At 40.2% G+C, this 24,055-nt stretch overlaps 1 protein-coding gene across 1 annotated transcript in view; it reads left to right on the top strand.

Annotated features, from left to right (window-relative positions):
• FKBP1B (FKBP prolyl isomerase 1B) overlaps positions 1-24,055 on the top strand; it is a 47,681-nt gene that overhangs the window by 20,640 nt on the left and 2,986 nt on the right. The window contains exon 3 of the mRNA XM_075049832.1: positions 23,623-23,735. Within this exon, the coding sequence (XP_074905933.1) occupies positions 23,623-23,735 (113 nt within the window). The remainder of the gene's footprint in view (positions 1-23,622; positions 23,736-24,055) is intronic.

Raw genomic sequence — 24,055 nt, 5'->3', positions numbered from 1 at the left:
GTGAATCTGACCGGATAGCTGTAATAGCTCTTTCTATAAAAATAGGTGAATATTAGAAATCCCTAGCAGAAGACAGCAGTATCTATGAGAAGGGAGGCTTTCTGTCGTGATCGGCAATGCACAGAAATATTTGCAGCTCAGAAAGATTGACAAGCCAGCATGCTGTTCGGGGTAACAAAAGCTGTTTGCATAAATCCCCTTGCAGTCATCGCATCTCATTTAACTGACATCCCACTAGTTTGCTTTTCTCTAAAAACTTTATTTGACTGAGTATTCTGGAAAACCCTGCATTATCCATTTAGTACAAGCAAAGAAAATTTCTGCAGCAGCTATTTTCAGGAGCTAAGGCTGGCCATTTGAAGCCCTGTCCCACCTTCAGCTCTGCCCTGTTTTACAGCAGGACTGCTTGACTCTCGTTCTGCTGCGTGCTCCCACTCACAGGGCGCGTGGTTGTACGGTTCTGTATGTTGCACGTGCATCAGAACTGTATCGTGTTACAAGAAAACCCTACGTTGGCAAACAGCGTTCACAGTTTGTGCTTTAAGCATAAAGGGCATCTGTGTATGGTAAAAATAAGAATAGCCACACTGGAAAGCACATGGAAAAATTCTCTAGAGAGTGACTGTAAAATAAAATGATCCCATCTAAAAATATGATGTGTACCTAGCACAGAAGTTCACCTTGATTTTAAAGTCTTGCTAACACTGGAGGTGGTTTGGGGACAAATCCTGGCACCACCGGAGGACCTGTGGTATGACTACGCTGAAAGGTGCAGGCAGAGGTAGATGGAGCCACAACGTGGCTGGAGGCTGTGCGGACACACCAGGAGCCTGGGATCACCTGGACAGCCTCCTCAGGCAGTGCAAGTGGCAAGTGGTGCAGTCTGTGTATGACTATACTGAGCACCTTGATGTCTTTCCCAATGTAGGCCTGTGTCATAGATATTACATGGAATAATAGATGCAGAGATAGCCTTGCAGCCAATGTTTTGATAAAATACAGCCTTATCCCATAGATAGTTTGGGTGTAAGACTTTTCACTTGATTTTGTTATAGTTTTGTTCTAAGTAGAAACTGATACCTCCTTTGTGTGTTTTCTGGAGGGAGTTGCCTAGTGATCAAACCAAATACACAACAAAACCTTTGTGAGAGATTTCTCTTCTCTGTGAATGTCACACAGCAATAACTCTCAGATGTAAGTCCACATGTAGCTCTGATTTTGCCATGCACCAGTCATGATGTGAATTTTATTCTTGAAGTATATATTCATCATTGTTTTCATTACAACGCAACTATTCTTTACTTGTGTTACAGTAACCCCTAGAGGTCCCACCGGAGGGTTTCATCATGCTACACACAACTGACATAATGAGGTTAATTTTACTGAGTGTATTTGGTTCCCTGTACCCCAGTGTTCATGATTCATCATTTCTTTTGTCAGTGGATAGTGAGATAATGAGATAGCAGGTTGACAAGGGCAGAAATAAATTTAGGTTTAAAACGACGTATGTGCCTTGTGAGCAAGTTCAGCCAAGTAGGACCTCAGTCTGTTCCATGGGAATTGCCAGGTCAAAGCTGACTCAGAATTAGTATTTATGAATACTCTATCAAAATGTAAGCATGAATAATGATAAATGATTTATTAATACACATATTAACTGATATTTTTCCACTACCCAGTATTTCTTAAAATATTTGTGCACTGAAGTTGAGAAGAACAATACTTCAAATACCATCACATCAGAATTGTGGCTGTGTGCTGTGATGCAGTATGTGTTCTTCATACCAGATAATAAAAATACATGTTTTGTACTATGTGGACATGATAAACTTTGCAATGTTCTTGCCTGTCCATTTCCTCACTTTTAAGAGTTGGGGGGGTTAAATGTGATAAATGTCATGCATGTTTTCATACAGCATTGCAGTTTAGGAAGTTGAACTTTTTAAATGAGATGTTTAGGCCTTGGAGTGATGGTAATTACTGTAGCTTTGCAATAGTTACACTTTATGTCTGGGGAAAACTTAAGAAAATATTTAGAGTTGAAAAGGTTTTAAAATAATTTAGTTGAAATCAAAGGAGTTAGGTAACCAGATGCATTTGAAGTGGCCACAGTATGACTACTGCATCTTTAGACACCTAATTATCTTCAAATATCCGCCCTTTATGCTGCGTTTACATGCAAAAACTGTGCCATTTGTAGCTAGTGTTGTGTTTTCTGGCATGAATGTGTTGATATATATGATGTGAGAATTGCAGAGGCATTGACAGAAACTTGTATCTTCAACATTTTTCTATGATAGGAAGTGTGTGTGAGAGCAGACATTACATTCTTCTATCCTGGTAGGCATGACATTTTTAATCTGATTAATACATACTGCTTTTTCTATACATTTGCAGTTAAAAGATTGTGTGCTGCTCTATAGCAGGCACTGAGTGTTTCTCGGCTTTTACTGGGCTTTTGATGTTATGAGTCATAGAGATGGGAGTATAAAACATTTCTGGCCACACTAAATGAAGATTGGTCCCATTTGGCTTGCAATTTTAAGTACTTATTAGTTTATTTAATAAAGATTTTGACTGCCTTTTATTACGTATATGTGTGTGATTCACAGGCTTAGGAGATGTCGCATGTTCAGCCTCTAGCTTGAGAGGATCTGCTGTGTTGGAGACAAACACGTTCTCGTTCTTGACCACCACCCCAGGCCATGTCTACATTATAGCTGACAAGGGCTGGGAGCAGGACGATTGTGTGAGCCACCACTTCTGATCACAGGCTTGCCCTGCAGGCGCTCTGCAGACTGCCTGTTTGGGTCTGCTAAGGTGCCTGGCAGAATATTAAACTGCCAGACAGGCTTAGACATAGAGTCCCTTGGGCTCTGCCTGGGGTTGCACTTGTAGTTTCGCTGTCTGAATATAGAGTAAGTCTGATCCAGAGGGCAGCCTTTGGATGACCCCAGCACGCAATGTGGAAATACCCATAGTCTCAGAGCATAGCCAGCTCTCTAAGCTGGAAAGTTAGGTCGAAGATACACGGCTATGAAGGAGAGAGGGAGAGAGAGCAATTTCAGCTGAGGAAACATCCATGACCTCAACATGCCCTGGCCATGATTTTGTAGCTCTCCACTGGTGATAATCCATGTTGGCTCAGACCCCAGCTGGGATCAGACAGGTCAGCTCCTGCTTAGAGATTTCTGACTGGGGAACAGAGACAGAGCTCAAAACAGAAGGAAAAGAATGAAAGGCTTTAGGATTAGACTGAGAACGATTACGTTTGTCTTGGCAGTAGCAATGCCACACACGCATTCAGCGTTTGGGAGCTGCTTTCTGACCACATCACCTAAAACACTCATGGAGCAGCATCCAGGCTGCGTATCAGAGCATTCGCTCGACTTGCAAATCTAAGCGTGGCTCTGGAGCCAACCACAGAGCTTGCTGCTGGCCTCACTGGGCAGTTTATCACTTCTTTTATTTACTCTTACTTTGGACAGACCAAGAGCCTGATGACAAGAACCTCCAATGCATGATTTAGCTTCTGCAGATGGTCAGGACATGCCCATCTAATTTCTTGCATGTAGTGGCCAGAAGGAGAGAAAGCAAGGCATTTAATGGGCACTGTAGAGAGTAGCAAAGAACACCCTCCTGGTACTCTGCAATGTAATGTGGGAGTCACACAAGGTAAACAGTGTTTTATCTGTGAGGACATAGGGTTGTGTTTGTTTTATGGGTCTCCTTAGGGCTACATAGGAAGACTGTTTCTCTACCTCTTGAAGGCTGAGTGTTGCTACAGTTTGCGAGGTTTGTGGGGTTACATTGTTGATTTTGTTTCCTTAGGAGAAAAGGTAAATAGAAAATTATTCATTTGCACACCCTGGCATGCACTGGATGTCAGGACTCCTGTATTAAAGCTCAAGGTGGCTGAGAAACAGAAGATACTCCATTAATTAACCTCCCACTGAAGAGATGTGTTTAATTCTTTATTACATAACTGCTTTTTCAGAAAATTTCTCTATTTTCCCACACCTCTCTGACTGTTTGCAGTTTTTCTAGTAAACAAGGGTGTGTAGGAAGAAGGGGAATAATTGCTTTTTAAATGGTTGAAAATAATGCAATTAAATGCCTGTAAGCAGATGCTACAGGATGTGGCTATTCATTTCAAGATCCTTTTTGCTAAAGATCTATCCTGCAGTGATCAACCAGCAGCAGTTCTGGGGCTTCAGACATAAATATTCAGGAAGGCAAAGCTGGGGAGATCTTCAGATCAAATTTATCCACAGGAATTTTAAGGGTGGAGTGACAAGTTCAGCTCTGGAAAAATAAGGAATGAGCTAGCTAGTTATCACAACTAAACAACTATTTTAATGATCCTTTGGTTGCTTTCAATGCAGGTGCTTTTGGACAAAGTTCTGCTCTCAAACACTCCGCCCTACTATAGATGTTCCCGCCATTATTTTTTTTTATAGCATTGTCATTGTTTCCGGGAACAGAGAAAAGAGAATTTGATTATGTTTGTATCATAGCATCATTCAAGAGCTCCATTGTGCTTAACTGTGCAAAAAACAGATTAAGAGAAACTCTCATTCTCAGACAGCTAAGGAAGGTGAACAACAAAGTACAGAGGAGGATGGGATGCAGTCAGATACACACATATATATTACTATATACATATATATTACTATTTACCTTCTATTTTCAAAGGTAAATAAAGTAAGAGACATCTCTCAGCCAAATCATTTAATAACTCATTTTTCTGTAATGTTAGGACATGTTTGGGTATTGAGGAGAGATGCTTATAGAGGGAGGTGGCCTCAGAGAGATGCTCAGAGAGAAAGAGAGCATTCAGGGCATGGAGCACAAGAGTCAACACCTCCACCAGATCTCCAAGATAATTTTGTTTGGTTTGTATGTGTTTTAGCCCACTGGCAGCTTTGCCTGTGTTCACTTCAGAGAGAGGTGGTTATACTGTAGTATGTACAGTATGACTACGCTGCTATTAATACACCCCCAGGGAAAGGGAGGACGGCATGGTACAGTATGTGTGAAAAGACATCTTGTGCTGGTGGCATTGTCATTGAGTCATTCCATCCTGTCTCCGGCTGTGGGGAACAGTCACTTCAGGGCCATAAAGCTGCCACGGGCTAATCATTATAATAAGCACTTCAGGCAGAGTCTGGCTTCCCCCTTTTAGTCTCCCTCCACTTTAGGTCTGTAAATATTTGTCCTGTCCACATCTATTGTTGGCACAGAGGCATCAGAAGAAAGTTCTCTTAAGCCTTTGCTTGCATATTTGGCTTTGGGCCAGTGAAAGTTAAACCCAATCATCTTAGCCTCTTACTGCCCCTGCTAATTCTTTTTTTTTCAGTAGTAAACGATGACTCTCTTCAAGATGGGCCGGAATTTCCTGGGGGTAGGTTGGCACTCCCCCGAGGCATATGCATTTAATAGCATGCACCGGTGCAAGTAAACAGCAGGACAGAGGGTTTTTTCTTCCTTTTGTACTCACTATCCAATTTGTTCCTTGGCACTTTCCCCACTCATAGGGAAGGATGGCTGTCTCTGTGTACAAGCCAGAGTGTGATTTTTTTTTTTTCCTTCCTTCCTCTAGCTGTCTATAGCAGACACACACCAAATTTCCAAAAATGAAGGTGTTAATACAAGTATCGCTTACTGCCCCTCCTGTGACATCCATGCCACTGTTATTTCCAAGTTACCCAAAATGAGAAAAGCCATTTGGATGAGTCAGGGCAGACGCCCTGACTCAGACTGTTTAATGTAGGAGTGTCTCAGGGTCATGCATATTTCTATTAATATAGGGTTAAACTTGAGTAGGGAGCTCTGGTTTGATTTGCCTATTTTTAGCAAAGTCACACCAATGCAGCAAAACCAGCCAAACTAAACCTGGCTCAGTTTGCTTTGAATCTGTGTGAAAAAAAAACCAAAACCAAACAACAAACCCCAAGCCCCAAACAATCATTGTCTTAAGATAATGAAACTTACTCATTTCGTGTTCAGCCAACACACTAGTCTTTATGTCTGTGGTGGGAAATCTTGTACAAGGTCCTCCTTTATTCTTGCAGTTCCCCACTGATATGACCATCTAGCATCAGATGTTCTGCATTTGCAGTGAAAAGTGTTGAAACCTAACTATTTTCATGTCTCATATGCAGGACTTTTTTTTTTTTTTTAATTCACACAATTTAAACCACAAAGACCTCTCTTGAATTCTGGTCCTTTCAAAGTCTATATGCAAGGACACTGAGGCTGTATCATTTGTCCTTCATACCCTCTCAGAAAGCTCTTGATGCAAGGACAAATGAAGAAAGAGTTTGGATCTAGGTGTGCTGTTTATTACTGTTAAGAATAAGAAGTTGTGAGTAAATATTCTCACTGTATCTTTTGTGATCCTACCAAGCTTTATTAGTCCTGGGTCCAACAGAATAAATCCATGTTAGAAAAAGTGACTGGTGCAAGGATTAGAACATATTAAATTTCTGGCTTTCAGGAAGGCAAATTGTCTTTAAATACAGAGAGTGAGGAAAAAAAAAAGGCCAGAAATTGAACAGAATATCTAGGGAGCTAGAGAAACTGTGCATAGGCAAGTAGAAGACAGTTATAGGGAAGTGTGTGGTGGGAAAACCCCTGTATCCCAAGTCTCATATCTCTGAAGTGGCTCAGTGAGAATTTCTCCTCGGCTGAAAAAAGCTAGCATTGCTCTGTTGACCTTTTTGAGGTTCAACTGATTTACCCCGGCTTAAAATCTGACCTTTCGTGTCCAGATAGAAAGGTGGCATAGAACTGGGAGAGATCAGAGCAACACTTCCTAATCTCCATAGAGGCTTCTGAAGCAGATAAAAAGGTAGCGCTCCTGCTTTGCATTCTTTAACACTTTAGCAGAGCAAGCAGGATGTTGAAGTTGCTCTGAATGAGATTGCAACAAGGTTTAGAAGTTCTTGTAACCTTAAAAATACAGGTGACGCTGATTTGTGTTCTCTTCTGAGAGCTTAAATGATTGAAATATAAGCAACCAAACTGAGACGTGGTCCAATGCACTTAGTCTGGTAGCACTGTCATGACAAAGACAGAAATAAAGATCGTATCTGAGCACCAGCCTAAAAAGGTTCTATGGACTGTTAAACAAATTAGGGATCAGATAACATGTCCTCCCGCTCACTGGGAGAAAGTCTGTCTGCCTTAGAGTAAAAACGTACATTGTGCCATAGCTAGAAATGCTCATTGTCAACTTCATGTCATGTGTGAAAATCGGTATCATTTTTATGGCAGTGCAAAACATTATATCATCTCAAAAAATTGGCAAAAATCTGTAGTTTAAATCGGCCTCCCCTCTTTATTAAGCAATACCAAGAGTCAACGCAAGTCTTGGAGCACACCCAGAGGAAGTTTGGTATTTGATCTGAACATGCACAGTGCATCTCTAAAATTCAAACTTGACATGGAGGCCAAGACAAATATATTCAGACATGCAGCCTGGACCTGCAGTCTATGTTACATGACAGCCTGATGTCATGCTCTTAGCCTGTAAAGCATTTGTAGCAGAGATCATTCTTGCAGCAGAAATCATCCTTGCAGCATGGCAAACAAGGATTTTCTGGTATTTTTTTTCACTGCTGGGGCTTCACCTCTAGCCATGATTAGATTACTGGATAGAGAAGCTCATAGAGCTCAAGCTAATGTGAGAAAATAGAGTTGTATCTATCCATGCATGCACCAGTTCTGAAGAACTGATATTGCTTATGTGTTTACTGGGTGTAGATATGGTCCACCTTTAGGCTGTACTACAACAGTATCTGCATCACTGCCTTTCCCAGGGTCACTGTGATCTTCCTTTCCAATATGATTCTATAATTTCTTCTTTCTTCCCATCATTCCAGTCTTACTTGCAGCAGGAAGACTAAAAAAAAAAAAAAGAAAATACAGTATTGTTGGATTTCTAGTCAGCAATATCCTGGGAGAAGCAGCTTTGGCTGCTCCACTGAAAAAGTTGCTACAAGATGATGTCATCTGGCAGTAGGCACCAAAACAAGACGTCGTATTGCAGCAGCTAAAAATGACAATCTGCAATGCACCAATATTTAGGTTTCATGGTCCTATAAAGCAATTCCATTCAAAGACATGCAACTAAACACTGTTTAAGTTCTGGCTCCTTGCAAGGTGCACTGTGCCTTTATTATCCACATAATTTGGTGTAACAGAAGTGGAAAAAATATTACACCTAAACAGAAGCAGGCTGTTATATTTGCTCCAAAAGTGACTTCTCTGCTTAATGCAAAGTTGCAATCCAAATGCAGCTGGTTTATAAATCACTTTTTTTTTAAATCACACCACTTTCTTTTAAACCCTTTGGAAAGCGCTGATGAAAGACATATTTCTGAAACTATTTAGCAAAATGTTAATTTGATATTTGCTGTCTAGGAGTCTGGTGTCATATTCCCCACAGTCAGGTGTTCAGATCTTTGCAGAAAAGGCTGTTTACGTTATGGAAGCCACCTTAGTACTAAGGGCAGATCACTGAAGGGCTTGCTGGTTCATTCGCAAGCTGTGCAAAAATTTATATGCAGTGGTTTTGCCTTGAGAATTGCCTGCTAAATACCAACCATACTGGGCTTTGAAACATGTGACCACCTCTCTAAGAAGGCCATGAACAGCAAGTAAAAAATTTGAAGTTCGGTATGACAGAAGGCAGTATATAATCCTCTTGCTAGAAGGTAAACACTAGGGCAGGGCACACAGTGCACAAGGAAGGCAGATGATGTTTTGACTTAAAAAGGCAAAGCACACAAAAATTAAAGAAATATGCATAGATCAAGAATTGAATTACCAGAATTGTTATGGCTGGCTTAGACTTTTCATCCAGCAAATAATATGATAGCTTTAGATATCTCTCCTTCACCAAGTATTCAGGCTGACATTCAGAATGTGGTACAAGCAGCAGTGGCCTATACATAAGGTCAGGTATCTGTCCATTAGTGACTTACCATACTTTACTGAAGGCAGAGAAGAGGATGATATTGCAAGCCTGCAGAGATTAGTGGTCCTGCGCTCCATCCACGAAACCTGTATGGTAGGGCAGAAGGAGCTCAGAAACAGAAGACATGATTACATGCCGCAATGTGCCTGACATTAATTTCTCCACTGAGCATTTTCAGAATTGAAAACCTTGCTCCTAGCAGAAATGGAGCTTTCCCAAACATACGGGGTATGATGGAAGAGTGAAGTAGCTGCACAAGGCAGCAGCGAGATAGCTTGCGTGGTGGTATTGTTGCAAAGCCCGTGGTCAGGAAAAGCCACAGGTACTGCCTGAGCACCCTCATCACGCCATGATGTCTACGAGAGAGGAACCACTGATGCGAAAAAAGACAAAACCAAAACTCAGCTTTCAGCTTATGAACAAGAAAATGCAGCTGATGCATGATCTCGGCAGAGACTCTGGTATCAAAGAAAGACTCGAAAAATCTGAAAGCCATCATTTACAAGCACATCATAAGCTATAGAGCACAGGTTTATTTGGAGAATTAGCCAAGGTTGTGGACATACAGGAGAAGTCTTCATCCGAATTACATGTGGATAAAGACCAAGTACTGATGACGAGGCGGTTCTCAGGAATCAAAGTGTCCTGTCTTCAGGGCAGATTAATAAGTTGAAAGCCATAAAAAGATGCAAAATTGGTGGGTCGATTTGGTGAGAACAGTGTTTTTACTACGCAGTGATATTTATTGTACTAGGTGGATGCTTATAACAGACAAAATAGGAATGCAACATATGGTGCTCGGTGTCTCTAGGATACTGCCTGAGCCTACAGACTGTGCAGAACACGTGAGATGTGAAATGAGATGCAGAACATGCTTTCATGTGGTTCATTCCTGTTAAAATAGAGTTATGGCTTAAGCATGCCTGGCTGTGTCCTTAGTGATCTTTGGTCATGTGAGCAGGCAGAAGAAGCTCGCAGATATTCAGTTGTGTTAGGGAACACAGATTAGATATACCAAGAAATTTAAATTCTCGGCATCCTTTTTCTTGAAAAAAAAAACCAACCCAACTTGTTTTCCCAGGAGAGAGATTTGTACCCATGTCAGTTTTGAGTCAAATCAGCAAGGTTTTTTTAATATATTTGAAACTTAGATTACTTAAATTCATTAGTTTTGTGTAATTTTCCATTTTATTTCTTTTTTCCTGGCAACTGTTTGATAATATTAACAGCCAGAATATTTACAATTCTGATGAATTATTTCCAAAGACTCAGTAGCCTGGGTGATTGCTGCCCTTGTGAGCGGGATCACTGAAACATTCTATGCAGGCAGCCAGTAAATCTGCAGATAGGTGTTTAAGCATTAAAATGGTACACAAAACTGAGATAAATTAACTCCTACAAACCTTTTTCTTTGCTGTGCAAAATGGGAAAATGGAAGCAGCAGCCTAAATGAATTGAGCTTTTACAAGTTCCATAACATTACATATTATGGATTACAGAGTAAGCCATGTTACCTGATCAGGGAAGATCCATTAAATTATTGTTTAAAGTGAGGTAGAATACCTCTGAGTGTCTGGGTGAATGATTATTTTAGACCAGATGTATCTGTCTCGCATAAATCTCAGCTTCTTTGATCCAAATTTTAGGTCAGTTCTGCCTTTCTTTTGTCTGGTTTGGCTGTCTGGATACTTTAATTTTATCTGATATGCCCCCCCTTCAGCATGCTCCCTATGAATTTTAACTTTTCTCTTTTCCTTTTATGTTTTCTCCTTAATAGCTCTGGTGTCTTTTAGCTTGGATGTAGCTAAACAATACTTGGTGTTAAATAATTGGAAAGGTGGTGATGTTCAAGAACTCCCTAGACCTCATCAAAGCTGAATTTAAATAGTTCATATTAGTCATCTGAAAACAAAGCAATGTATTTTTCAGATGAACATAAGCCTTTTTTTTTTTTTAATTTTCTAAAGCAAAATGTTTCTTTCCATTCAACCCTGAATCGTATTTTGTTTGGAGTTTTGGATAAAATTGAACAGGACATTCATTATTTTTCTTCAGAAAAACATCCTTTGTTACTGTGATTTGTATGGTTTTGCCATTTGATTGTTAGGAAGAGATTATTACTGACTTCCTATAGTAAGTTACTCATATGGGATGCTACTTTTTTAGTTACACTTACTGGTATAATAAAAGATAGTGTGACCTGTGATAGATAGCTGTCTGGTCTACAGCAATTCCTGTGAGTTATGCAATGTATTCACTGTCTCTGTCTTTGCTTTTACAGATGATAATATTACACATATCGCTGTAGAGTCTGAAATCTTCTGGCTTTTCATTGCTGGAGTAATAATACATTTGTTTATGTAAGCTTCACTGTTTGGTCTACTCTCAACTTGTGTTGTTTTCCACTCTGTTGTGCTATTGTATTTTTGGCAATGTTTATCTTTGTTGTTTGTGTCTATGGACTGACTACTATTTGTGTTCGCAGTATCTAAACTGGCTTAATTTACAATGTGTTTTGTTTGCAGCAGTCTTGAGTGTGAAAATACTTTTGCTTTTGAAAAAAACATTACGGTCTGTGCAGTCTATCCTCAAATTCCTGCTGAAGTCAATGAGAACAATGCAGGGACAAATCCTACACAACATCAGGCACAGCTGATCTAACAGACTCAAGGCGGGGAGCATAGAGGCTGATCCCATTGAGTGTTTGGTTGTCCGATGATGAGAATACTATCAGAAAAGGTGAAGGACATGAGTTAAGTTCAGGCTTGAGGTGGTGTTGAACTTGTGGTGCTTTTGGCAAGTGTTTATGATAGAAAAGGTGGGCAGCAGCACCCTCTCTACCAACACTTTAAAAAGGATGAACCTTTCTAAGGCTTGTGTCTGTCCTTAAAATCAGATTTAAAGCTCTACAACCAAAATAGATGATGATGCTAAATTCTAGGAAGAGCTGAAAATTGAGATGCATACTTGTACTTACCGTGTCCTGCTAGCTGACTACAGGCTGCACTTCACTCAGTGCACAGGCTTTCTGTATCTCACCTTCTGGAAGTGCCTGTTTATCTCCATTGCCTCTATAAGAAACTTCTGATTCTTTTTCTGTCTGTCACTTCAATAAAACTCAAGGAGGAAGTCACTAATAGGTGATACTCATCTGATTCTCACCCCTTGCTCTGAGATGTTTCCCCTAAAACATTTATTTTGCATTCTCCTTGCTTCTTCCCTTCACTAGTCCAAGACATGAGTGGCTTGTTAAGTAGATGAAAATAGATACAGGCACTTGGAAATTCCTATTGTTCTCCAGAGAGACGACTGTCTAATGCCCAGCAGAGCAATGCCTGAGACCCATCTGTCAAGATAACAGCTGCCACTTTTTCCATAGTTCGTTTATAAGATCACCAAGATCAAAACTTAGAGATGGAAAACACCTATTTATAATAACAAACTGCGCTGTTAATAGCTCCTTTCCACTGTGGCTCTGAAGATACTTTAAAGGCTTACTGAATGAAGCCTTTCAAGATACCTAAGGCAAAGTATATTAATTAATAATATTATTGCTGGATATGCTAGTGACTGTCTTTCTGACCTTGGTGAAACTACAGTCATTGTTTCACAGGGAATAAAATGAAGGTGAGTTACACTTACACAGCTGTCTGGTGACAGAACCTGTTCTTTTTGACATCCAGCTTTTTGTTCTGATCACAAATCTACACTCTTCCATATTCTTGCAGGATTCTGCTCTGGAGAATAGTCCCGAGTGCATCATTCAACTTGGTTTTAAATTACGATGATCCAGGTCTTAAACCGCTACATATATTTTTGTACTTTCATTAATATCTGGGGAACTGTGCCAGTTTACACCAATGAGAATATGCAACACCAGGAACAATGAACAAAAAAGTAGGAAACCAATGTGGCAAAAGAAGCATTTTGTAGCTAGTATTATTTCAGAACACACTCTCAGAGTTTGCAGGCAGAGTGATATTTATGACACTGCTAGGGTCTGCCTTGGAGCACTGTTTACATTGAAAACAATACTGCAAAAATGCTCTTTTTTTGTGAAAGCAGGTGCGTTCCTAGTAGGTGAGAAGAACAAACTATACATCTATAGAAAGATTTGTTCCTTTGATGAGCGTGTCTCATTATCTTTTAAAAAGACAGCCTAGAAAAATAATGGTATCTGAATAAGACATTTTTCCACTGGAGTGTTGCAAATGATAAAGGCTGCTTAGCAAAATGCTGGTTTTATCTGATCTTAATGGTAGGCTGAACTTCTGACGACATAATGAGGGCTGCCCAGTACATAACTTGTTAATAAACCCTTCTCAGAGTTCATTCAAAGACTAGAAGTGGCTTTTACTTTCTGTTATATCTACAGCATGTTTACTGTATATATTACTATACAGTAAGTGACTAAGTAGATCTAGGTAGATCTGTGGTCACTGGGTCTAAAGGACCTTAGGCAACATAATCCACAGGAAGACGTTTGGTATGCAAATCAAAAGCAACTTGGTTTTAAACTGCATTTTTTCATTAATCTTGACTGTGATCAAGTTGTTTTGGGTGGAATTAATCTCAACTGTCTTTAGCTACCTAGAAGTCTGTGGTCAGTCCATGTCAATGGAGAGAGTGCAGCATCTAGATACCCATCCTTCTCCATTCTTCAGCAAGGGATTCATTCCTTGAGTGAAACAGCAGTGTGTTTCACCTGGTTACCCTGGAAACTGTGTGTGTTATGCTGAAGTGAGGCCCCATGGTGGCCCCAAATTGGTGCCAATGAAGTCATGTCTCATTTTCCGGTGTGGAATCACAGGTGGGAAGAGACGATTCCCCAGGAATTCTCTGAACTCTTGTGAAGGGAGAGGATATTGCATAATGCCAGCCAGGAAGGTCATACCACATCTCTAAAATAAAACATATTACAGGGATATCTGACCAGTCTGGATCAAAAAGTTGGATACCCTGGATAAAAAGCACTTAACTTCTGCATTATGTATGTTTTATGTACATATGAGATCATGATGGAACGGCAGTGTCTACCTTTGACTTAGAGTATATGTAATCTTGGCATATTGACTGTGCCTTCTTACATGGCTCAGTCAACACCCATTTTTATAAACACTCCTCTGTGAAGGAGGTATAGTCATGCTATGCGTTAAGAAAGTTGGATGTGATAAAGAACCAGGTAAAGAGGGGCCTGTGAGAGAGAAAGAGCATTCATTCACAAGGGATGTGGGGAGAAACGTTATTTTTCAGTTCCAAATGCCCCAAAGGCCAACATACCTTTTTAACATCTTGGTGTTAAGTGGTAACACATTAAGAATATACTTTTTCATGCTCAAATTTATTGTCTCTGGGTATGCATAGCCTCTTAATCCAATGCCCTACTAAAGATGGATAGATTTGTCACTAGGCTGTTGCTAGCTTAAGCCAAGGGAATCAGAAGTGTTGCACTGATAAATTAAGATTTCAGCACAGATTTTATTCAGAAGGAAATGGAGGCACATGCTGGAAGGCTAGACAGTTGAAAATTAAAGGATGCCCAATCTGGGAACAGCTCATCATTAAAGCACACCTAACTGCTGATGCAGTATTGTTATATTGGGTTGGGAAGGTGTTTCTTCTGGCAGATTATTCAATATCCCCTTTCTCTGAGCAGAGGAGGAATTAACTAGGAGGGAAGCTGGTTCTTTTCTCCCAAACCCCCTCTCTCATGTGATCTCAGAGCCACGCTCAGAGCTTTCTTTTCTCCCAAACCCCCTCTCTCATGTGATCTCAGAGCCACACTCAGAGCTTTCCCAAGAAAAGTCTGAAGATCCTTTTCTGCTTTCTGTGGTGTTTTTCCATGCTCCCTGCACTCAGATCTATATTCAGAAGCTTTGGTGACCTAGCTTGGGCCCTTCTTGTGCCATACACTGAAAGACAGGTGGCTGTCTTGTTCATCTATTTCAGTGAGGTTTAACCCCCAACTGAAGTGCGTAACCCCAGTGGAAGGTCATCTGCACACTCATATATGTGCTGCAGGGTAAAATATCAAATCCATACCACCATCGTGTAAGCAATCATAAAACAAAAATGGGGGGGGAAGGAAATACATGTATGCATTGTGGCATAGGATAAGACTGAGAATGAAACCAAGAAGAAAAAAAGAGATTAATTGTATTGTCCTATTATCTTGGTGCACTAGATGGCTAGAATTCTTTGGCCAAGCTCTGCTGCATGTGTTCAGGTGGGAGATCTTGCAAAATGTCCTCTTTGTATTACAGTCGTGCTCTTGAACTGCTCTTTGTGCTTCTTGGCTGGTACCCAAGGGCAGAGACAGAAAGACCTAGCCCAGTCAGGAATGTTCCCTCTCCCTCCAGAACCTGTGTTACAGGAAGTGGTATTTAGGAGTAGAGGTGCAAGAGATGCAAAGTATTTCTGTAGTAATATATTATCTCTAAAATGTTGCTTTAGACATCTATTGTCCTACTCATTAGCATACCCAGATTGACCTGATTCTGCCATGCTTATTCAAATGAAATTTGCCTTATGCTGCAGAGCATGTATATTTTACAGCTGAACTTTGTAATGGTAACAGAATCAAACCCTAAAATAAAATGACTGTTTTAAGGCAACAGGATACCAGAGGAGTTGTTTTGGTCTCCTTCATTTCATGTAGAATATGCTTATTCAGCCTCATATCTGCCTTGAGGGTAAATCTACTTTTTCTTCTACTTTAAAAGTATGCAAATCTATAAAGCCGTTAGGACAGAATAATGCCTTTCAGTAGAGTGAACTAGACAATTGCATGTAATTTTCTTGGCTGTGAAGTCAAGCTAAGTGCAAGGCTCTTTCATATTGTCTTGTAGTTGTACGCAACACTGATATATAGTGCATGGTAATGCATTATTGAATAGTTGTCTGTTGTGTCTTCATTGCATGCTGTCAGCTGCATAATAAATAATTGATTGTGTTGCTCTTACTCCACATTAAAGATATATGAGTATATAATACATGAAGAAAATGAAGCAGCAAGGCTGCCTGCGTTGAAAAGATCAACCGTTACTGAAGTGTGCTGCGGTAACAGGAACTAAGAAGTGACCACCACCGCTATCCATTTCCCATTTCTATACTTTGAGTCAGTGATTGTTTGTCATGGCAACAAATGGCACATTCAAATCATTGCTGTTGCCTTTTTAAACAACAACAAAAAAAATTGTGGTGAAGAGCTGATATGCTGCAGAGATGCACCCCCCAGTCTCTTCAACTATTATCCTTCTAGACTGAAAATTCCCTTAAAAAGATTAATCATTTTTTCTTAAGTGGCTGTAAACTGTCAGAAAAATACAGTCTAAGCCAGCAAATCCTTTTTTCCTCATAAGGCTTTGTTTATATTAAGCAGAGGAAATATTAGCAGGGAAAAACTGAGTTTGTGTTTACAGTGGTACTAAACCTCTGTTGTTGAACCATTCCCTTGAAAAGCCATGCTTCCCTTCTCAGTTCAGTTGCCGAAGTCCCTGTGCAGGACATAGTAAGATGGCCCACTATTCAAACATAGCGTAGGAAATGAAAGCATCCTCCAGCTCACATTCAACACTCTTTCTTTATTTCCATTACAACAATCATTTTCATCAGTAAAATTGATGAGACGCCAAATTTGTCCAGAAAAGAGTTTGCTTTGGAAGTCATATCAAGGAAATCAGAAGTATACACTATTTACTGTGTGGCTGTTTGGAAGGAGGCTTATGACCAGGTATAACTACAGATTACTGGGAGCTGTTGTTATGATGAAAAGGTGTAAAACTGTGAACTGCCTTTTGAGGTAATAATGAACCAGCAAATTAAGATGTAAGAGGTGTGAGATATCCAGCTTATGCAGATCTGGGTTCTGATGGAATGAGCTGGAGAGCTGAGGCATGTTAGGTCCTCAAGACATTTCTCTGGAAAGCAGAAACACAAGGCACCAACTGTATTTGCCTAGAAAAGTGTTGCCCAGATCTCTCCATTTAACACTAACACACGTGGGAACTGTTCTTGTTCCTGATGGGAAATCACAAGATTTTCAGGTGGGTTAGCATGAGACTCAGCTATGAGCTAGGGGGGAATGCCACTGAATGTGGAGGAGTTGTCCTGCTTTACCACAGTATGTCAGGACTGAGTCCTGAAGATAACTGATCTATTTTTAATGTAAAATGTGAATAACACCACTGAAATCAGTGGAGTTCTGCTGGTGTAAACCAACCTGGGATGTGATGTGTGACTTTATGGATGTTTTTCTCCCACCACGCCTATGCAATTTTGCTGAACTCCTGTGCTCTGCTGAGCTGTGTCTTCCTCTATACACTGTGAAGGTGTCAATCTTGACACAAAGACTTTTGTACAGTTTCTAAAAACTTGCCAATTACATATTTTCCAGACTAAAAGTGTATATTAGTAATAGTTACAGGTTGTAAATGGGGGGGAAATCAGAATTTCCAGCCTTTGTGACATTCTCTCGACAGAACATTGACATATTTTGACATAGAAACAATATATTTTAAGGAAAAAAAGAAACACTTGAGATGAAAAATTATTAACCCATAGGAACACTAACTGCAGCAAATGCTGCCTCTGGGAGTCCTAGGAACCAAACCAAATGACAGGTTTTTACAGCACAGATTTATTACAAGGCATAATTGGAAAGGTGATTGCATTAAAGGGCATCAAAATATAGTCCCTGTCCTGAAGAACCTCTGGTCTACATAAAATCAAACAGGACAGTGTCCTAGAAACACCTTCTGAATATCTGCCCCTCTTTCTGCTGCCAACATAGGTTCAGAAGGTAGCTGTCTTCAAGTGTATGTATTGCCTTTACATTCTGTAGGTAACTACAGTTTGAAAAAATAAGGTAATGGAGTACTTTGCAGATGAATGTTACTGTTTTTTGAAGGTCACCTATTCAATTTATCCCTTTAATACTTGTGAGGTAAATGAATCCCATTGTATAGGATAAAAGGAGAGCAGCTACTGAAACCAAGGGATTTGTCCTGGATTAGGATCTCCGTCTTCTGATTCCCAGAATGTGTCAACACTGCAAAGGCAAATAATTCAGTAAACACTGGAGCCAGTGAAGCCTGGGATGCAATTTGGTCTACTTCATTTAGGTATGGATGGATGAGTTAATACCTCCTCACTAGGGCCCTACAAAAAGCTGGCAGTCTAGCGTTTAAAGTTAATGTTGTTAACTTTTTTAACTTTTGTGAGTTAGTTGACTGAGAATGATAAACAATTCCGGGAGGTTATTGCAGTCCTAACATCTAAATCTAGGTGGTATGAATAATTCTTGGAGATACCTTTCTTTCTCCATTAACTGTAGAAGTAGCCTAGATGACAGGTTGAGATGCAGTTTCTACCTTTGGGATGGCTAATGTTAGCAGTGGAATTTTACACATGAATTTTCCAGATTCAGGCACATAAACTTAGGCTATCTATGGAGGGCCTTTGGTGTTCTCTCTCTCCATCCATCTTTTGTATAGATGGCTTGGGCGTGATTTGGGGCATGGTTTGTTGGGACCATAGGTGTAAGTTAGGTGTCTAAATAGGTGGGCTGGCTCTGTCGCTTTGTGTTATGTGGTTTGTTGAATTCTCAGCTGAATCATTCTCAGATGAAGGAACCCTCTGGTAAAAAGAAACTTAAGACTGTGATCCAGCTGCAGCATTCATGTCTTTCCATTCCTGACCTCTCCTCAGTAATACAGGTTCTCTGGTAATGAATAAAGATTGAGCCTTTCTCTTGGTAGAAGCACTTACAGAATCTTCTTCCTACACAGATATCTTTTCATTATATGCATAGGATCTTTATGTCAGTAGGAACCCTACTTCTCCGTCAAACTTGGTTGAAATTGGCTAAAAGATTCAAAAGTTATTGGGCAAGTACAGACAGTGTCATTAGCCCTCTCCCCTTTGGAAGCAGACTTAAATGATGTGATCTTAGCTGAGGTTGTCTGACCTCAGTTAGATAATTCATGTTAAAAGAGTAGTGCAGACACACCTGTTTTAATAAGAAGTAACAGCTTGTGTTAAACCTAGACTGAAGTTTTGTTTTCACTGCTGTTTCAGCCCAAATGCCATTGTATTTTTGGCAGTTTAGATGGATACCTAGTCATGTTCCTTAACAAAATGATTTATCTACTCTTTGATCTTCAGTTTCAATGAGCTGAACTTCAGTGATTCAGCAGGACCCACAATCTGAAACATCTCCTTTTCTACAGCCACCTAATTTTTAAAACCTAGTTATTAATTACGACACCTTGTAGATCAGAATGGTTTCAAATCCGCACAATATTCTGACAACTGAGTTTGTACAATTAATGATTTTAATACAAAGATTCTTACCTTTCAGAATCAAATGTAAGGTTATTATAACAAGTAAGCATATAGGCATCTAGATGTCCTTGCTCAGTCAAAACTCTTATTGATTGTTCTGACTTTGCAAAACAATGTCGTTGTTCAGTCCCAGATTGTGGGTTTTTTTCTCCTTGTTGTTAGCTAGATAAATAAAGGTGCTAGCAGGCCAAAGATGGGCATCCGTCCTTGTTGAAGAATATTAGCCAAATCAATTTTTTCACAAAAAGAAAATCAATTGATCCATTAGCAAGAAAGAAAATAAAGCATTATGCTGTTTTAGCTCCCAGGAGCCTGAATAGTTGACTCCAACTTTCAGAAATAGAGGGATAAAAAAGATCTAAAGTTCAGATCTAAATCCGGATCGGAACTTCTGCAGGGCTTATGGGGACTCTGACTCATTTCTAAACTGGATGTGCATTTAAAGGGCAGTCATATAAAAATTGACCCTCCCGCCAGAGCTTCAGTGAATATGGACACATCTATCTGACTCTGCATCCCAGTTAGTCCTCCAAAACCAGTAAGGTGGGATGATGACAGAGGAGGTTACATTTCTGAATTCATCACTTGATGAATGTTCAGCCGTTGCTGAAAATAGGTTGTTGCTGTAAACGTAGGAAAAGCAGCCTGTTTTCTTCTACAAGGCCTAACACAAAAATCTTCTATAGGCTTTCGGTGGTGAAATGGGAGTCAGTTTTTATATGATATATTATAGAATCATAGAATGGTTTGGGACCTTAAAGATTGTCTAGTTCCAACCCCCCTGCCATGGACAGGGACACCTCCCACTAGACCAGGTTGCTCAAAGCCCCATCCAAGCTGGCCTTGAACACTGCCAGGGATGGGGCAGCCACAACTTCTCTGGGCAACCTGTTCCAGTGCCTCACCACCCTCACAGTGAAGAACTTCTTCCTTACATCTAATCTAATCTAAATCTACCCTCTTCCAGTTTAAAGCCATTACCCCTTGTCCTATTACTACATGCCTTTGTATAAAGTCCCTCTGCAGCTTTCTTGTTGGCCTTCTTTAGGTACTGGAAGGCTGCACTAAGGTCTCCCTGGAGCCTTCTCTTCTACAGGCTGAACAACCCCAAGTCTCTCAGCCTGGAGCCTTCATAGGAGAGGTGCTCCAGCCCTCTGATCATCTTCATGGCCCTCCTCTGGACCTGCTCCAACAGGTCTATGTCATTCTCATGTTGTGGGCCCCAGAGCTGAAGGCAGTACTGCAGGTGGGATCTCATGAGAGTGGAGTAGAGGGAGAGAATCATCTCCCTTGATCTGCTGGTCATGCTTCCTTTGATGCAGCCCAGGACACGGTTGGCTTTCTGGGCTGCAAGCACACATTGCTGGGCCATGTTGAGCTTATATTAAACTAGCAAGCTCATGGGCAGGTAAAAACATTATTTTAAATGGGAAACATTGTCCAGTAGCTGTTGTCAGGATCTCTGAAGAGTTAATTCTGGTTCTGCTGCCAGTTAGATGTGTGGTATTTAGTAAACCATCAGACCTTTTAGCTAAATGTTTTAATAGGATTTAGTTACAAAATGAAGTGAAAGTATACTAAAGTGTTGTGGAACTTTGCATCTGAATCAGAACTTCCAGACAGGCTATTTTATAATAAATATCTTCTTCTACCTCCTTGGGCTGCTGTGAAGAATAATTAATGTTTGCATACTGCCTTGAGCATGCAGACTGTAGTGACAGTACTAAGTTTTAATATTAAAACTATTAAATATTGGGATTCTGCAATAGTCTCCTTCCACTTCACAGAATCATAAGGTTTTATGATGTGTTTAAAAATAAAATTGCTGTGAGGAAGGACTGCCATTTAAATTTAAGATCAAATACTTCAAAAAGGATTATATGATACGCCTAAGAGTTCCCCCCCAAGCTGCTTCTCTCTGCCTGCCCTCCTCCATATGCAGGCTGGTTTTCTACATTACAAATGAACCAATATTTGTCTGTAACTAGAAAGCTTTGTGCAGGCAGCTGGTGCGACTTCCCAGCCTGCGTGGAGGGGGTTTAGGGATATCACTGAGCTAATATATTGCATAATATGTGTTTGTACTTGCATCGGAGCATACATAAAATACTTTGCTATTATACTGTGAAAAACTTAAGGAATATGACAAGTACTAATGGTGAAGGTTATGAAACATACCTTATGGGCAGGTTATTCCATAATTTTCCTCCTAAGGCCTTACACGCACACACATGCGTGCACATCTCTGAAGTACCAACTTTGACAAATGTTGGACTTGGTCAACAGCTGATTTGCCTTAATATGTCATTTGGTTTTAATATTGATGTAAAATATCTAGACACAGAACCCCACTGGAACAATCAAATACTGTGTACTCATTACTGCAAGTCCAGAATGCCATCACCACTGATATAACTACTAATGAATTTGGAGACATCTATGTCTGAGCTAGTTGTTTGGACTTTCCTTATATTCATTGCAAAGAAATAGGCACTGCTAGGATGCAATTCATTATGTCCTAATGGAGATCCCTAGATTTGGTTAGATGAATTGCTCCCTGAAAGTGCATTTTTCTCTGACTTGATTATAGAGGGAAGCAGAGTAATTAGCTCAAAAGTAGCTGACTACATCTTAAGAAGCGTAAAGGTTGGTAAGACGAATCCTATCCTTTTAGTCTTTGTTTTTCATTCTGGCACATCTCTTTATATTTACCTTTGATTCATAACACAGACTTTTTAAGCAAGCAAAAGATGCCTTTTGTTGTTGTTTGGACAATAACTGATGGTTGTCACTGAAATATAAAACTTGTGCATCAAGCTGGTCTATTAGTACAACTGCTTTAATGAAAAGAAACTAGCAATACTGTATTTTTCCTGTTGGATCATAAAGGCAGTATTTCTCAGCAGTTTCTGTCAAAGCTGTGCTTGATAATGTTGTTTTCAACCAGAAACTTTCTCAGATATTTGCATATTAATAAACTTTTCTTTGTACAGCACCTTGCACAGGAGAGTCATGGTATATGCCCAGAAAACTGTCACTACAGCATTACAAAGAAAGGATTTATTATCAGCCCAACCTTGCAATATCCAGAGTATAGCATTTTGAAAGAGCAATTACCAGGTACTTTTAAGTTGAAAGCTACCATAATTATCCACTGATTGAAAAGAGAACGACAATACCTAATCATGTAGCACTCTGTGACGGTTTATCCATTTGCTATAGAATCTGGGTATGTGTTCGTAATATATAGGTTGAAACAGTGTTGTGCCCATCAAAAGGAATGAGTAAGGTGTTCCTGTGACTGTCTCTTGTGGCTCAATGAAAATATAAAGAATGAGGGTAGTAGAGTATTCATATAAATGTCCTTGCTATTTTCATATTTTTGAATGCAGGAGGAGACACATCCAGCTGTAATATTGTGTAGAAGTTTCACATGCACATGCATGGTGTGGAATGGCCACGTTTGTGTAATGCACGTTATTCTAGTACTCCTGAGTAAATCAGGTAGGGAAGGTAAACAGTCCAAGGTACCAAATATTCCTTCTAGGTATTCTGGTATAAATTTGCAGGAACAAGTCAAAGGAGCTGCTCTGTACTTGCAGATGTTCAACTGGCAGCAAATTTGGCTCAAGAATTCCCAGACCTGAGTCTACATCCCTACCCTTTGAAGTGGGTGGAAAGCTCCTGTTGAGTGTGGTGAGCTTTGGGCCACACATAGGAACACCCCCCTGTTACATATTTGTCAAGGACTATTTCCTTTAGTTTGTTATGCTGTTAAAAAAATACCTTAAAATAAATTGTAAGTATTTAACGAGAAGTAAACCTAGTCAAATTTGTCTTAAATTTGGTTTCTTTGTCTGTAGACTTGTTTTAGGGAGCTTTTTTGTGTTCAGGAGCAGGCCTGAATCAGGTACCTGCATTGGGATTCTCTCTTCTGCTGCTTCCCACTTGTTCCTTGCCTGCTTTTTATCTACTTAGCTGGGAAGCTCCACTGTGCGAGCAACAGCTCTGCTGTATGTCTGTGCAATGTTTGGTATGATATGACTTATAACCTATTGCATTAAGAATAATAAGAATAATATATTTCCATTTTAGAGCCTAAAGAAGGCAAAGGTAACAATATGGTACCACTGCGTTTGACTCCCCTGCCTTATCTGTTTTGGATGAGGCTTCAAAGTGAAAATGGAAATGAGCAGCTGATGTGACCAAGACATTAATTTTTCACTCCTTCCCTCTCCCCCAGCACTTACATTTAGATGTAGCTCAGATTGAAACTCTGTGTCTTGTTTTGGCAGGAATGCTACAGAATGGAAAGAAGTTTGATTCCTCCAGAGACAGAAACAAGCCTTTCAGGTTCAAGATTGGCAGACAAGAAGTCATTAAAGGATTTGAAGAAGGTGTTACACAGGTACAAAGAAATTATTCTGGCTGAACTTCAAGCTGGCTGAAGGGTGTGTGAGCACAGCAATATCTGGTGCAATGGTGACAAGACCAAGTGGAAATCACAGTGTAGGATACAGAGTGGTTTTCTAAAAGCATGGTCCATTTGAGCACAGTATTTCCTGTAGTTCTCCTCCGTCCATCCAGGGACATCCCCTACTCAGGTGGTGTTCCACGTGGTATGTGTTTGGGAGGGGAGAGGTGAAGTCCCCTCCCCAGGTGCCAGTGTGCCACATAAGCCCGTCCCTTTCCCATGGGCAGCTCCACAAATAGGCAACAGTGGCCTCT

Source organism: Buteo buteo, chromosome 17, assembly GCF_964188355.1.
Source record: "Buteo buteo chromosome 17, bButBut1.hap1.1, whole genome shotgun sequence".
Lineage (NCBI taxonomy): Eukaryota > Metazoa > Chordata > Aves > Accipitriformes > Accipitridae > Buteo > Buteo buteo.
This window is presented reverse-complemented; position numbering and strand designations above follow the sequence as displayed.